General features: G+C 43.7%; 1 protein-coding gene across 1 annotated transcript in view; it reads left to right on the top strand.

The window, feature by feature from the left end:
• Window positions 1–14,748, top strand: part of PPM1L (protein phosphatase, Mg2+/Mn2+ dependent 1L) — a 288,405-nt gene extending 273,657 nt beyond the window's left edge. Inside the window, exons 3-4 of the mRNA XM_026016494.2 lie at window positions 8,285–8,446; window positions 11,357–14,748. Of these exons, the coding sequence (XP_025872279.1) occupies window positions 8,285–8,446; window positions 11,357–11,703 (509 nt within the window). The 3' untranslated portion in view covers window positions 11,704–14,748. The remainder of the gene's footprint in view (window positions 1–8,284; window positions 8,447–11,356) is intronic.
• Window positions 14,749–16,004: the final 1,256 nt, after the last annotated feature.

Genomic DNA, 16,004 nt, shown 5'->3' with positions numbered 1-16,004 from the left:
CCCATGAGTCTTTCATTGATGACTGGCTTCGCCTGCTCTTTTCCAATATGTTGCTCACCAATATAATTTGTGTCAGTCACTGGGCCCTGATGTCATCTAGGCTTGGGAATTGTGTTATTGAGCTAACATTCATTGTCAAAACTTTACAAGATAAACCTGTTTCTCCTCAACCTATAAATGTGTTGATTTTCCTATGCTGCGTATATTGAAGGGCCTTTAGACTATTAATGTCTTCACTGAAATCCTTTCTCACGTGTGTGTGTGGGTGTGGGTGTGTGTTCCCTTCTCCGCCTCCCCTTCCCTACCGGAAGAGGGGTGACTTCTTCTCCATCCCATACCCAATTTCTTGCTCCCGTTCCTAAAGAAAAAAAATGTCACTGTTCCTTGTACTTTTACAAAAGACTTGATGTCACAGAGGGGAGTCACTATGTGGCATTGTATGGGAGCGTGTCCCGGAGCATTAGGAAGCCAGCCTCCTGAGCTACACTAATTCTGTCCAGCCTCCCACTCCCACTCCAAGAAAAAGTAAAACTACAGTGTCTCTCGTATAAGAAAATGTGGTAAAGTGAACTTTCGGAAAATAAGGATTCTCATGACTCCCAATTTTTATCTTTTTTTTTTTTTTAAGATTTATTTAATTTAGAGAGAAAGAGTGCATGTGTCGGTGGGGGGAGAGGCAGGGGCACAGAGGGAGAGAGAATCTTAAGCAAGCTACACTTTGAGTGCAGAGCCTGACATGGGGCTTGATCTCACAACCTTGAGTTCATGACCTGAGCTGAAACCAAGAGTTGGCTGCTTAACTGACTGCACCCCTCCAGGTGCTCCCCTGCACTGTGACTTCAATTTTTAAATCACAGCTGTGGGTGTCCAGAAAGTGGGGGTGAGGAGTGTAGGGATTGAGGGTGATGTGCTCTGATTGGCACCAGGGCAGGGAGGTCTGCTCTGAGTAGAAATCAGAGGTAGCTCTTCTCAGAGATAAGGTGAGGCTATTCGGCAGGGGGTTGGGGAGGTGAGGAGCCTAAAGGCAGCTGAGACTTGCCTGTCTGTCACCGAGTCATTGATGGATAATCACTGTTGGTAAGAATTTGAATCTGAACTTGAACTGTCTGTGAGCAGTGCTGCTGTCACCATTGTCACTATTCTCCTGGGCTTTGTTTCCACCTGCACCAAGATTGTCAGTTCTGCTTTTCCTGTTTTATGTCTTGTATACTCTGCTCTGTGCGGTGGATGTGCTCCTGAAGTGTTGTGAACACATTTTGGTTTTAAATGACATATTGCATTCATCTTAATACAGAAAAGAATAAAGAAAACAAAGTAGTCTAAAGTCTCATCACCTAGATAACCTTGTTCATGTATTCTTTTAAAGAATGAATATTTACATGGCCAAAATATATATATTTACAAAGTGCAAAGTGTGAGCTGTACCAATGCTACCATTAGAACACGTGGTAAAAGCACTTGATGTCATCTCAATACTTAGCACCACCCTTCGCATTAGAGTCTGTGCGGTGTACAAAGCCCTATTATGGAATATAGCCATGAGGCCATGAGTATTATAAGAAACACGTTCTTTTAAAGGACTTTCTAATTAAAAAAATGTATATACAACAATGAATAAGGAAAGCATCACCCTGGCCCAAAAAAGAGGCTGTTAATCTAATGAATCAAAGAATTATTTGATTCACAGTTGCCTTTTGTTTGTCTTGCACTGTTTTTTAAAATAAAAGTTGCCAACATTTAAAAATCAGGAGAGTTCACATAATAATGGTTTCCTTTAAAAAATCTGAAGAAAGGGTGCCTGGCTGGCTCAGTCAGAAGACTGACTGACTCTTGATCCCTGGGTTGTGAGTTCCAGCCCCACAATGGATGTGGAGATTACTTAAATAAATAAATAAACTTTAAAAAAAATCTTAAGAACTATTCACAAGGGGCCTGCATCCCTACATGGTAATGACCTTAATTGCTGGGGACCTGAGCCCCCTTAGTGGGTGTCCTCCCGTTTGCCACAAGCCCCATCCACATGCCCCGTGGTGGACCTGGTGCTGAAGCCTGAGGTCTCTTGTTACTTATCCTCAGGCCTGCCCTTTCTTACAGTAAAACATTTCAGAACCCATGGTTCTATCAAAAGTAGGGGGATAGAGCTATTCCAGGAGGGTCACAAGCTTTTTCTTATACTTGGCCGACCTCCCTGAAGGCATTAGAGTTTGCAGTTCCAATTCAAGACCAGCAGAATGTTGGAGCTGAAAAGGACTTAGAGGTCAACTAATCCCAGCCACTTGTTTTTTATTTCAGAGAGGTTTGGCTGCCTTCTGATTGTTCCTTATTGAGAATTTTCAACGTAGCAGCTTTGTTTAAGTTAATACAGTCACAATTATAGTAAACAAACTTTGTATCACATGATCACATTTTTTCCTGAATTACCAACTTTTCTGTGACTTGCACCAATGTGTACTGTAAAAGGGGACGAGTGGATGGGGACTATTCAAAACTAGAAATGGATCACAGAAATCTTTACTTCCGGGAGTAGGAAGAGAACAGCTTAAAACAGGAAGAAGCGCTGATTATTACAAGATGTGGCCTGGTGGAGTCAGTCCCGGTATGTGACCTGGACAGGGTGTCATCCTACCCAAGACCTAGTTCCCCCATCTGTGAAATGGGGGTAATTATGCCTTATTTCAAAGGGTAGTGCAGAGTAATTTACACAATGTAAGTAAATGTTTAGCATGATAATGAAAAGTTTAAGTAGCAGGGTCTATCTTTGTTATTATTACTAGAATAATCATCCTGGACCCCAAGGTTTTTAGTCACATAGTCATTCAGTACATATGCATTGAGTGGTGTCACCATGTATAAGACACTCGAAGTCTCTGTGTCCCATTTTCTTGTCTGCTCAAAGGGAGGATAATGCCGGGCCCTCCCCAACACTGACGAGTCAGGAAATCAACTACGAGTGTGTTTGTGAGCCACTTAGTGGTGTTTATAGTGCTGAACAAATTGTTATTACCACTTTGCTGTTTAAACTAAGTTGTTAAAGTATTGATAACTAGGGTTTCCAAAGATGCCTGAAGTAACCCAAGTTACTTAACCTTCATTAGGATTTATATTTTTCTTGGGGTGCCCCAGTGGCTCAGTTGGTTAAACGTTCAGCTCTTGATCTCCCCTCAGGTCTTAATCTCGGGGTCATGAGATCCACACTGGATGTGGAGTCTACTTTAAAAAAAAAAAAAAAAAAGAAGAAGAAGAAGAAGAAGAAAAGGATTTACATTTTTCTCAAGCTCAGCTCACCAAGTGAATGAAGTGCCCAGTATTATCCAACCAGAATATTGAGATAAGTCTAGAGGAGATTTTCTTACGTGCCTTTACTTTATCTGCTTCCCAGAAATTAAATCAGAGGAAAGAATGCTGGTTTAGAGGAATAGACTAATGAATAATTTGCATTTGTGGATTTTTCCTAAAACAAAACAAAACAAAAGCATGAACTAACAGGACAACATGAAAATGTGCCTATTTTACTCAAGTATAAATTGAGGTCAGAAGCAGACAAAAAATGTGCACGCAATGACCACCATGAGGCACTTTTTTATCACATGACAAGGGGCCGTGGCTTTGAAAGGTGTGGTGAGGATAGAAGGCCTACCCATGTTTCATTTACATCGGACCTGGAGCCTGGACTGGAGGGAAGAACCCAGGACAGGCCTGGGCCAGAAGTTCTTTCTAGTTACTGGCAGTGTGCCTGTGAGCCTGGCTATACATGTACAGGAGGGTCCTCATGGTTGATCAGTGTATAAAGTATATTTTTCTAGTTGAGTGTCTCCCTGTTGTGGTGGTGTCTGGAAGATGGTGTACATTGTATTATTGACCTAGGTGGACATGTTCAGAGCAAGTCAGAGGGAGCTCAGCATTATGTCAGAGCGGGATCAAAGAGACAGTGTGTGGTTATTTATGCATTCACTTATTAATTTGCTTATTCAGCAGGTATTGAGTACCTGCCATGTTCTAGGCATCAGCATTGTAAGGAAGGAAAATGAGCAATATCTGTACCCTTCTGAAGTTTACATTGTATAGGGGAAGATTGGCATTAATTAAATAGTCTAAATAAATGTACAAGATATTTACATAATTGTGTGTTGTGAGGGCAATAAGGGAAGTAAAGAGGAGATAAGATCCTTCCCATCAGAGAAGACCTCTTTGATGATATCACACTTGTATTAAGACCTCCCCGTATGTGTTAGTTAGCCAGTGTCAACAACGGGGAAATAGACTGGGCAGAGGGAACAGTGAGTACAAAAGCCCAAAGACAACAAAAGGACTGGCATGTTTGCACAACAGAAGGGAGGGAAGGCAAGGGAAAGAGTAGTATGGCATGACCTTGGATGGTTTGGGAGGGGGCCAGACCATGTAGGACCTGGCCACCATTGTTTCTCACCTGACTGCTGAAATAGCAGTGCTTAGAAAGGACAGTGGCTTGGACTGGAGTCAACGCAGTGAGAACAAGAGAGCTGGAAGGGTTTAAGATGTATCTTAGAGGTTAAGAGTGACAGAACTTAATGAGGGATTGAAGGTCAGGAATGAGGTAAAGAAAAGAAACAGGAAAAACAAGGAGGACTCCTAGCTTGACTGATTGGATTGTGGTGCCATTTTATGAGGCTTAAGAGACATAATTTGCCAGACCTCACTCAGTTGGGACATCGAAGTGTAGTCTGTGTGAATTTGCTTTCTTCATCTTTTTAATCTGTGAAGTGAGATTGATAGGCTAAATTTCCGAGATACCTTCCAGATTGGCAATTAGGTTCTCATCTAGATTAAACTGTGAATATAGAAACATCCTGACATATTAAGTAATATTGTCAGATCCTGGTATTTGATAAATGGTATTATTTTGGAATTAATCTTTTATATCAAAATTTGTATCCAAATTTGAGGAAGTGTTTTTTTACTCATGCAAACAAAAGAAGAGGTGATTTTGGTCCGTTTTCTCTTGGGACACAATGTTTTTTCATGAGTCTTTCAGCAACAAGGTAGTTTGTTCTGTAAAGTATAAACTGCCGCTTGCAACCCCTAACTAAGACTACAAAGCCCAAAGGATAAATTGCTTACAGTGAAGCAGTTTTTTAAAAATTATGCTTGGGACTCCACGCAGGAGTCAGGCAGGTTTCTACAGAAAGGAAATGGTGACATTTCAGTGATCCTAAAGAACTGCCTGCAGCTCTAATTCCACCATCTGGGGCTAACCCATTTTGGCCAGGTCTAAGATTCTAATGCTAAGAAAAGCAGTCCCCACTGTCTCAAAGCAGTAAATTCCTGAAATCCGCGACATAGGATAGATCTTTTAAACCCACAGAAACATTGGAATCGTGTTCTTGATAAAGGAATTGGCAAGCCATGAATCTTAAGTATATCCAACAGCATGTGAGTAGAGCAAAGCAGCCACTCTAAATCTATCCATAGACCCCCTTATTGGACTATAAGCCCCTGAATCAATTAAGATGCTACAAGGAACAGAAAAATCCAACTTAAAAAGCCATGAGCAGTAAAGATACTTAATGTCTCACAAAACAAGTCCGTTTCAGGCTGGTTCAGCAGTTCTGTGATATCTTAGGGACTCAGGCTCTTTACCTCTCTGCTCTTCCTGCAGAGAGAGCCTTGACCCTGAGGCATATCGCCTCGTAGTTCACGATGGCTGCCACACTTCTGGAAAACACCTGAGCTAACACTGGACCAAAGAAGTGGATCGTTCTCTTCACTGTGTTTCCTGTAGTGAGAGAGAAAGCCTTTCCCAGAAGCCCCAAGCAGACATCCCCTTAAGTGCTTGTCTGTGGAGCACCCAGCTCCCCCCGCCTAGATAGTAGAACTTGAGCCTAGACTTGTTCCCCTCTCTTTTATTTCCTTCACTCTCTATGACCTCTCCATTCAGGTTTTAAATCATCTGTCTCCTACCCTCTATCTCTGTTTACTGCATTAATTCAGACCTTCATTATCTCTATCTTTCTCCCTGGTTCCTCTTTATCTTCCATATTGCCACTGAGACGATCTTTTAGAACACATATCTCATCATGACACTATCCTGCTTAAAACCCTTCAGTGATTCTTAATCACATATACAATTAAATTTCAATTTTTTTCTAGCTGTAGGAATGACCTCTCCCTTCCCTCTTTTATTAAAAAAAAGACTTACATGGCAGCTCAGTACAGCTTACAGATGAGTGTAGAGCTGCTGTGCTGAAATGGGGTAGGGAAAGGGCCCATAGCCAGGTGGATCCCTCTGCTCTTCTCACCAAGAGGCCCCAAAGCCCTTCCCTGGATCCCCAGCAGTACAGGCAAATCAGAACACCTACACATCAGTCGATGTGGACCTCAGGAATGTCAACCAGGCTAGTGGCACAGGCTTAGATGGTAGTGGAGGCCAAGGTCAGGAATGCGGTCTCTCAGAGTGTGCAGAGTGAGAAGCAAAGAAGGGAAGAGGGTCAAAGAGACATCTCCAAGAGGTCTGTACGTGCTCTGCCTCCCAGCAGTGCATATCCCAAAAAGTTTCTGTTTCACCTTCAAACTTCACAAATGTGCCTTATATTCTTTGATCGTGCTAGATAAGTTAATCCAACAGATGCTTGAGAACAAAGTGAAAATGGTTGAAGACCAAAAGGCAACTCATAGCAAAAACTGAGAATAATAATTTCTGATTGTATGAATTGTTTTTGTGTTTACATTTTCGCTTTTAGAGTGTTTTTTAAAGGTAAAAGATTTGCAGTTTGCTTGGAATCCCTGAGATTAGCCATTTTCTTTCTTTCACAAAGCTTTTCATATCAGAAATCCTGAGTTATTTCATGTATTTCCATTTCTTTTTTTTTTTTTTTAAGATTTTATTTATTTGAGAGAGAGAGAGGGAGCACAAGAGACAGCAAGCACAGGCATTGCCGGGGGAGGGCAGAGGCAGAAGGAGAGGGAGAAGCAGACTCCCCACTGAGCAGGGAGCCTGCCCCTGCCAACATGGGGCTCAATCCCAGGACCCTAGGATCGTGACCTGAGCTGAAGGCAGCTGCTTAAAGGACTGAGCCACCCCAGACACCCCCATATTTCCATTTCTGATCAAGGCAGTTCTGAGTTAAGTGGGCTTCAGAATGGAATTTCAAACTGAAATCTAATACTTGAATATACCGAATATTCTAATTATCCTCCTTCCTCTTGCTATTGACTTGCATTTATTCTTTATGTCCACTTGAGAGTTCAGTCTTGTTTATTGTTCTGTGAAGGCTAAAGAGCTTTTTAGATGCAGTTTACATGCTGTTGTAGAATATGACCTTCTAAATGAGGAGGGAAATATTAATGAAGGCACTGATGGATAATTTTCACAAGCAAAGGCGTTAACAGTTTGAAGCAACAGCTTAATGGGTTGAACATTCCAGCAGGCATCCGCATCCTCCGTGACACTGTCAGAAGGGAGGGAGGAGAGAGGAAAGGGCTGGGCAGAGGACACGAGGCAGGGAATAAGGCCAGGCCCCAGGTGGACCAGACCATCCCTCTCTGTTTGCTTTTATCCATTCTCATTTCAAAGGGTTTCAGAAGAGCTTGTCCTTTGAACAGTCTGAGCCTCAGTCAGTCTGGCTCCCCTTCTGACTCCGACCACCCCCACCCCACCTCCCATCCACCTACATCTCATTTCTGTCATCACTGCCGGGTTTTCTGCTTCTATGTTTATAGTCTTCCCCCATCGCCCCCTGGAGCTGCCCTGTTTCTGGTGACCAGTCTGTGCGTCAGGCTTTGTAAAGGCAAGTTTGTATAGGCAGCTCCTTCAGGGCTCCCTGGAGCACCACGGGATTGGGCTGTTGACGTCTGTCATTCACTGCCTTTCCCAGACCCTCTAGCCAAGGAGCCCACACAACCCCCTTCCTCCCCACTTTGAACAGGAGCTCCATAGAAATGAGGCACCAATGAGAAGCAAAAAAATAGCTATCAGTTGTCAGAAGCTTGAGACTGATTTTTATTCTCTCCTAATCCTTTTAGATGTGATACGTGTTTAAATTAAGAGGAGCAGAAACAAAAATGATTTGGGAAGATGATAATGTTAGCCTAGCGTATTTCTGTAACATTCTAACATGGTTAGGAAAATTGACTGTCAGATTTGATCAGTGTTGTTGAAGTGAACAGCCATCATTCTCAGAGTGTCTGGAGTTAAATTCTCACCCAGCAGGGGCAGTTTTAATGACTGAAGAATCCGCTAACAACAAGAAGTAGCTGAATCTCGATGCACTGCTCACCTCTTCCATCGCCTCTCTCTTCGGTCTTTCAGGTACAACGTGTCTGATTGCTCTGCTGTCAGATAAGGACCTCACCGTGGCCAACGTGGGTGACTCCAGAGGGGTCCTGTGTGACAAGGACGGGAACGCCATTCCTCTGTCTCATGATCACAAGCCTTACCAGCTGAAGGAGAGAAAGAGGATAAAGAGAGCGGGTGAGCTTGTGAACACCTCCAAGGACTATCTGCCATCCTGTTCTGTGAACCAGGTGGCTTGCTTGGATGGCCTGTGGGGGATAAGATGTTCAGTTACCCGGTGATTAGTAGAGATCAGCGCAGAGGCTGCTGCTGAGGTAGCGGAGACTTGACTTTGTGACATTTCTTGTCAAATAAATGGCCACTGAACTTGCCCTTCTTTATGGCCAACATTCCAAAAGAGCCCCCACCCCCACCCCCAAAAAGCCCTTTACTAGTTTAAAGCCTAATGAGATCTTTGGGCTCCTGCTTGCCATACCCTGTTTCCCTCCAGCCATACCAAACTACTAACCATTCCCCCAGTGAACCATGTTTCTGCTAGCTCTGTGCCTTGGCAAGTGCGTCCCCACCGTCCAGTGGTTGACAGTGATTTGGCCTTGAAGAGCCAGTTTAAGGGTATCCTTTTGGAAGCCTTCCCTGTCACCGCGCCAAAGGTTCCCCCAGTCTGCGTTAGGTGCCCCTTCATCTTTCCCAACATCCTATGGGGCTAGCCAACTGGGTTACCTTTCGCAATGTAGGAACATACTTGGCTCTCTTATCTGGAGAGTATCGGGAGTGGTCACTACAGGCCTCACCAAAGTGACATTAGGACAAAGACTTGAGGGAAGATTATCAGTTTTCATGATTCACTTTGGGGGATTCTTTTCTACGTACGGATGGGAGGAATCCCTTCCTCTCCACACTAGCAAGTGCAGCATGTAGGCTCTGCATGACATGCCAGGCGGCAGGCCCTCCAGCTGTCCAAGGGGAGCTCCTGTACCCTGGGTCTCTAACCAGAATGGGCCCCTGCTGCCCAGGGTAATTGCAGCTGACTCTTGGCCTCTGTGGGTCAGCCTCTGCCCAGAACCTAATCAACATCTGAGTTTTCACAGTAGGGAACTGTACTGTTGAGTCAGAAAGTGTTGAATTTTATTACAACCTCCTGCTTCAGTAACTGCTTGAGATGCAGAATAATTTTTAATGAAAGCTTTAGTCAGGGTTTTTGTTGGTGGGATGGAACAAATGATGCTTTAGGAGCATCTAACAAGCTTTGATGAGCTGCAGGCAAATAGTCTGGCTTCCTTCCTTACAAAGACACCATTTCCCCATGAGTCTGCTGTGACCCTGGACTTAAAATACAATTAGCCTACTCTTGTGGAAGCACAGGCAAGGAAGGATGTGTATACGATACCTGGAAATGTCATCTTAGCATCCAGCGTGCCCTTCTGAAATGGTGTTCCCATTCGATCCTCCCTCCTCATCCCTGCCCTACCCCGCAGCTGCACCCCCACCCTACAGGAATGCTTTATAGAAGCCAATTTGGACACTGTCCCTAAGGTGGTTAATCTAAACTGCTATGTCAAGGGTGTATTTTATAGCAAGGCTTAAGGGACAGTGATTGGTTTTATTACTTTTATGTGTATTTTCTCTGACCTCAGCCTTCCTTTCAGGACATTTTTTTCCTTGTCCTGCTTAGCATAACAATACACTGCAAGCAGCCTGGGCCAAATACTTGTTGGTCCCTCTGTCTTCACTCCTTTTGTTGTTGCCAACAACAGTAATGGTATCAGCTGCCATTTATTTTTTGCTCTCTGCTGGGAGCCAAGCCTAGTTCTTTCCATATGCTTTATCTTTACTTACCCTATGAGGTTGATAATGTTACCCTCATTTGACAACCAAGGAAGCAGAGCCTTAAAGAGGCATATGTGCCCCAGAACACACAGCTAGTGAATGGTGAGACAAGAATCAAGACCCAGGACACTGACCCCGGAGCCCATGCTCTTGCCTACTAGACCATACTTCCTGGAATGTTCTCATATATCCCTGCCCATAGAAGTCCTACCCATTGCTCAAAGCCCAGCTTTATTGCTCATTCCTCCATGATCATCACAACCAGATATATTGCTCCTCCTCCATCTGACTACAGCATTTAACAGGTACTAGTTTCTTCCTGAAAGAAGACTGCTTGGTGCTTACAGTTGTTAATATGTGTAGCTTTTCCTTTCTGCCAAACTATCTACTTCTTTAGAGAGAGGTCTGGATCTTGTATAACTCTGTAGCCTACAAATTGCCTTGCATGGAGTATACATTTAATAAATATCTGACAAATAATATGTGAATGAGCAAAGTTCTAGCTCCCTTAAAGAAAAAATAATAGAGAATATCGAGTGCATGTGATATTCAGGCACTATGCTAAGTGATTTATATGGAGTAATTCCTTTATTTCTCACAACAGTGGAATAGGTACTGTGATAGCCCTCATTTTGTAGCCAGGGAAACCTAGAAGCTAGAACCACTCATCTGAAGCTACACATGGCTACAAGTGACAGAGCCAAGTATCAAATCTAAGCAGCCTGACCCAAAAGCCCAAGCCTTTAACCACTGTGCTAAAAAATACACCTTTCTTTAATCCTGATCCTATCTGGGGATCTATTTTGCAATCTAGATGCACCCAAGGGCGGCCTCGAGCTAAATGAATAGCGCAGTGGTGGTCTCTGGTTCCCGTCCTCCTGCCTTTTAGCACTCTTTTGCCATTGTCCTTGAATCCTTACCCTAGGGCTTCCTACTGTCAATCAATGAGCCACCAAGGTGTTATTAAAACCAATGCCCTCACCTATATGGATCTTCCTACCCTCAGTTATTTTTACTGATATATTCCTCAGAGCCTTTAAGATGCCAAGGATGAGGATCTACTGGTAGAGTGTGAAACCTCAAGCCATGTGAGGTGAATGCTACTCCTTCCTGGCAGTGCCCAGGGGAGGTGAGGGGGCACATACGATGGATGGGCCTTTTGTATGCGCACCCAGACTCTACCGTGTGTGTGTGTGTGTGTGTGTGTGTGTGTGTGTGATATTGGCCGCTCCAGCTAATGGGCTCCATCTTTCTTTGCAGGTGGTTTTATCAGTTTCAATGGCTCCTGGAGGGTCCAGGGAATCCTGGCCATGTCTCGGTCCCTGGGGGATTATCCGCTGAAAAATCTCAACGTGGTCATCCCAGATCCAGATATCCTGACCTTTGACCTGGACAAGCTCCAGCCCGAGTTTATGATCTTGGCATCAGATGGCCTCTGGGATGCTTTCAGCAACGAAGAAGCTGTTCGATTCATCAAGGAGCGCTTGGATGAACCTCACTTTGGGGCTAAGAGCATAGTTTTACAGTCATTTTACAGAGGCTGCCCTGACAATATAACAGTCATGGTGGTGAAGTTCAGGAATAGCAGCAAAACAGAAGAGCAGTGAACCCTTCGGGGTCTCGGCTGCCTTAGACTAAAGGACTTTCAACACACTGGTCTCTTTTAATGTAGTCAAAGGTGTGGGAGTTACAGTTAGGATGAGCCACCTAGATGTGGGATTCCCCCTCCCTGGTGGACATAGGTCTCTATGCAGGAATGGACAGAGGGTGCTCTTGGCCAGCGTAGCTGAGAGGCTGGAAAAATGGTTTCTTCGTGTTTTCCCAATTCTTTCATCCGATGTTCAAAATATATAAATATATAGCTGTAGATTCACATGTATGAGGTGAACGGCACATGTGCCATATATTCTCCCATTTGAGAGTCTTTGCAAGATCTCCTACAGGATTCTCTCCAACATCAGACTTTGTCCTCTCTTTGGAGCAGTGCGCAGAGCGGGCCTCCAGGGCTGCAGGAGACGGGCTGCAGCGTCCCCCGTGAGTCTCGGCTGATGGGTCGAGGCCCACTGCTGAGGGCAGAGCTATCCTGAGACTGCTCTGGCCTCCTGAACCCAGCTTTTCTGCTCAGCAGCAGCCCAGACACAGATTTGAGATGGTTTAATATTCCGCGGCTGCTTTTGGAGACTGAGGGAAGGAAGTGGGGAGGATGAGAGCTGCCTGCACAGCAGACATAACCTTTTGCCTTGGCTTCCTTTATTAGTTTAATAGACTCCCTGTACCACCTGACCAGTCTTCGTGCATTTATCCTAGTCGTGCATGACCTTAACCTTCTACTTATACCTGACCTTATGTAATAGGCAGCTGTGAAACTTCACCAGACACCACAATTTTTTTTTTTTGTCTTACTAAGAAACCTATTAGGGGAAGCGAATAGAGTAAATCACAATACCATAATTTCTTCCATCTTTAAGGGTAGAGAGAGGAAAATAGAAGCCAAATAAGTCAAGGTGCCCTTTGGGCAATCTGCCATTTGCATTAGGAGAGAAAGCTGGGGAAGGTCAACACCCTGAATTGAGCTCCAGTGGCCATTTTTGTGTGTGGGTTTTTTGTTTCTCTCCTGTCCTAGTAGCTTTCAGGTGTCTCTCCAGAGGTGTTTCGAGAAGCAGCAGCCTAGAACTGAGTGTGTGTGTGTTCCCTGAAGCCGAGTACACTGTTCCCAGCGCAGTTTGACATTTGGTGGTAAGATGCTGGCATGTGTTTCTCCTTGACAGTGGGAAGGCAGCAGCCTGTAACATCTGGTTGCAGCTCACTGTCCACACCAGGTAGGTTGCCCCAGGCAAACACAGACTGCCCCACACCATCCTGCATTCTGCGGCAACCACGCTGGCTGGGAATTCATGCTCTGACCTGTATTGTTAACTGGCTCAGGGTTATCCCAGGGCCAAGCTTGCTGCTCTTCATTTCCTATCACCAAAGTCATGTTTCCAATCTCAGTATTTTATAAATTAATTGATAGAGAGTTCTGGGTCATCTTGTTTGCCTGAGGTGACTCCAACAACCAAACAAGATTTTTGTTGTGTCCCTACCGCTCTGTGTCTAAAATGTCAAGGTGTCCACCTGGTTTTGTGCTTCTCAAGTGGGCACTCGTCTTTAGAGCTTCTCAAAGGTCTAGTGCGGTGGCCACGCATGTCCAGCCCTCAGTCCCCTCCCTCCCCTGCCCTTCTTCAACGGTGGAGCTCTCCCAAAGCAGGTTCCAGGGGAGAACTTGGGAGGATGAAACAATTCCCTTGTGGCTCCCAAGGACCGCAGCCTGTCTCGATTCCTCCAAGCGCTTACCTTTCTTTGACTGCAATGAGAATTAATAATGATTTCCCAAGAGATTTGCTCACTTTTGTAAACTGTAACAATAGCATTTCCAACATTAGAATTAGAATGTTGTTGTTTTTTTTTAACTATAGAGTGTTCTAGTGCAAAATATCTGTCACCATTTTAGATCAAAATATTTGCCTATTGAGAGGCAGTGGACATTGGATGTATGTATTTGGGGCAGAGGTCATGAGAGGAATGTAGGAGACATGCTGGTTGTGTTCAGCAATGGGTTGGTCAAACCAGGTGGCCTGAGCTTGGAGACCTCGGACATTCTGACTCTGGAGAGTTACCAAAGCCCACCATCTAAGTGAAGTTAAGGAATAAGCAGTTTTAGCATTTTATGCTATGCAGTCCATTTTCCTTTTTTATTTTTAACTTAGCTCTAAAACTCATAATGACAAGGGAAAGAGATTTTTAAATTCCATGATCATTGATAAAATCTAAAATGAAAATAGACATGTTTTGGTGAAGATGAAAAAGCAAAGCTACAGGAAATCAGTGTTTGTTTACCCTTTACGAGGTCTTCCTCAGTGATGCCGAGGGCAGGAGTGCTTACTTCCCCCTCCAGCTGAGGTTCACCGGGTGTCTTCTAAAATTTGCTTTGTAGAATTAATTCATTTCTGAATTTAACCATGTAGTATATGTCTTTCCTACTGCCTTTCTGCCTTTTTCCCTCCCACATTGGCTTGTAGATTTTGTAAAAGATAGACATTTTAGGCAAAATGGTAGCAGTTTGATTAAGAGTTATGGCTATAATCAGAGAACTTTGCTTCCTTCCTCTGTCCTGGAGCTCTCTCTGACCCTCATCCAGCTATTAGGGATCTGCAGGCATCACCCCGGGGGTGCCCTGTGGCTCATTTTCTAGGGAAGAGGGAAGCTGAATCTAGCCTTTAGGGAAATTGATTTGAGAAGTTTGCATGTGAAGCTTCCCTAAACAGCACTGCCAAAGCTTTGAAATTGTCACATGAGGCTGCCCAGACTCCCCAGCCTGAGTTCACATTGCCAATAGCCCCACGGTGCCAAATTTGGGGATGGTTTTACAGTCTTTTAGAAATGAACTTGGGAATGAATGACCGTCCACATGCTTGCGAACCCCCAGCAAGATGCCAAGCCCAGATCCTCATTAATGCACTGCTCTGCTGCTGCCCCATGGGTCATTTGTACTCTTAACAATGAGTTGGGATTGGGGGTGGGGGGTAGGACAAGATAGGGAAAATTTTTTAAAAATTCATTGTATCTGCAGTTCTCTAATCAAAGGAATAAATACTTACATTAAAAACTCCAAAGCAGTTCCCAAGACCTGCATTCATTTTATGTGACCAACTTGCCCAAGGCACTGAACAATGAAGTCACTATTCTAATATAACTTGACTGTGCGCATGTGTACACATTACTTGTAATCAGTGGCTACATTCAATTCCTTTCCTTAGACAGAAGGTATTGGCCTCTTGTCTATGTAATGAGAGCATAACAGAGAGTGTTTTATGGAGTGAAGGAGCATATGCAATCTAGGTCATTTAAAACAGGGCTTATTTCATACAACTGTAATGATTTGAACCCACATACATTCTGTGCAAACAGGATTGCATGAGAATGATGGCATCATTTTATTCCTATGTGAAGTAATTCTGGGATATTGATTACATTATTTGATTGGATCACTGGGATATCCAGCAATACATGAAGGATACACAAGGGAGTGATCACTTTTTCCTTTACCAGGTATATCTTGATTTTCCAGATCTTTTCCCCCTGAGTTATGCCATACCTAATATTCTCAGAACCTCATCAAGGAAGAAGGGTTAAAAAGGGCAACATTTCACTGTACATTTGAAAGTATAAGAATACATGCTCTGGATGAAGTTTTATTCTTCAATGATTCAGAAATGATATTTTCTCCTTTGACCCATCATCATTAGACTGCTCTTCCCTTAATATTCTCCTAAAATTGCCTTAGCGTCACACCAACATTCCTGAACCAGCTTTCCTGAACCAGCAGAAATGACTTGACTGTTAGATACCACGCTGGGGCCTACTTAATTGCCTCTAGATTAAATCATTGGTATCTAGACTTCTGGGCTACTTAGTGGAACACTGCAGAAGTAAAAGAATCTGCTGTTCCCCCAAGTGTGTTCCAAGAACACAAGTTTCAAAGATGATCTTCTAACTATAGGGTTTCATGGTTAAGTGAGTTTGGGAAAATATCTTAAAAGTTAGTGCATATAAGCACATAGAAGGTTTTAATATAAATTTCCTATGGGTGAGTGGCAAGAGGGGTGCGGGGGGGGACATGATACACCACAACTGTAATTTCAGGTAGCTTATTGTTTGTTTTCCAGATTAATTTGGCCAGAGAAACTTTTTTGAGTGACACCTAATAACATTCCAAGGAGCTCATGCTCCATAGGGCCCACATTGGGAAATTCTGGTGTATGGAAATATTAGTATCTTCTCATTCACTGTGACTCTTAGTAGCAGCACAATTTGCAATTTTGAAACACTAGTCCTTTCCCTATGAGGCTGATTTGTTAATGAAAGCAGT

Source organism: Vulpes vulpes, chromosome 3 (genome assembly GCF_048418805.1).
Source record: "Vulpes vulpes isolate BD-2025 chromosome 3, VulVul3, whole genome shotgun sequence".
Lineage (NCBI taxonomy): Eukaryota > Metazoa > Chordata > Mammalia > Carnivora > Canidae > Vulpes > Vulpes vulpes.
This window is presented reverse-complemented; position numbering and strand designations above follow the sequence as displayed.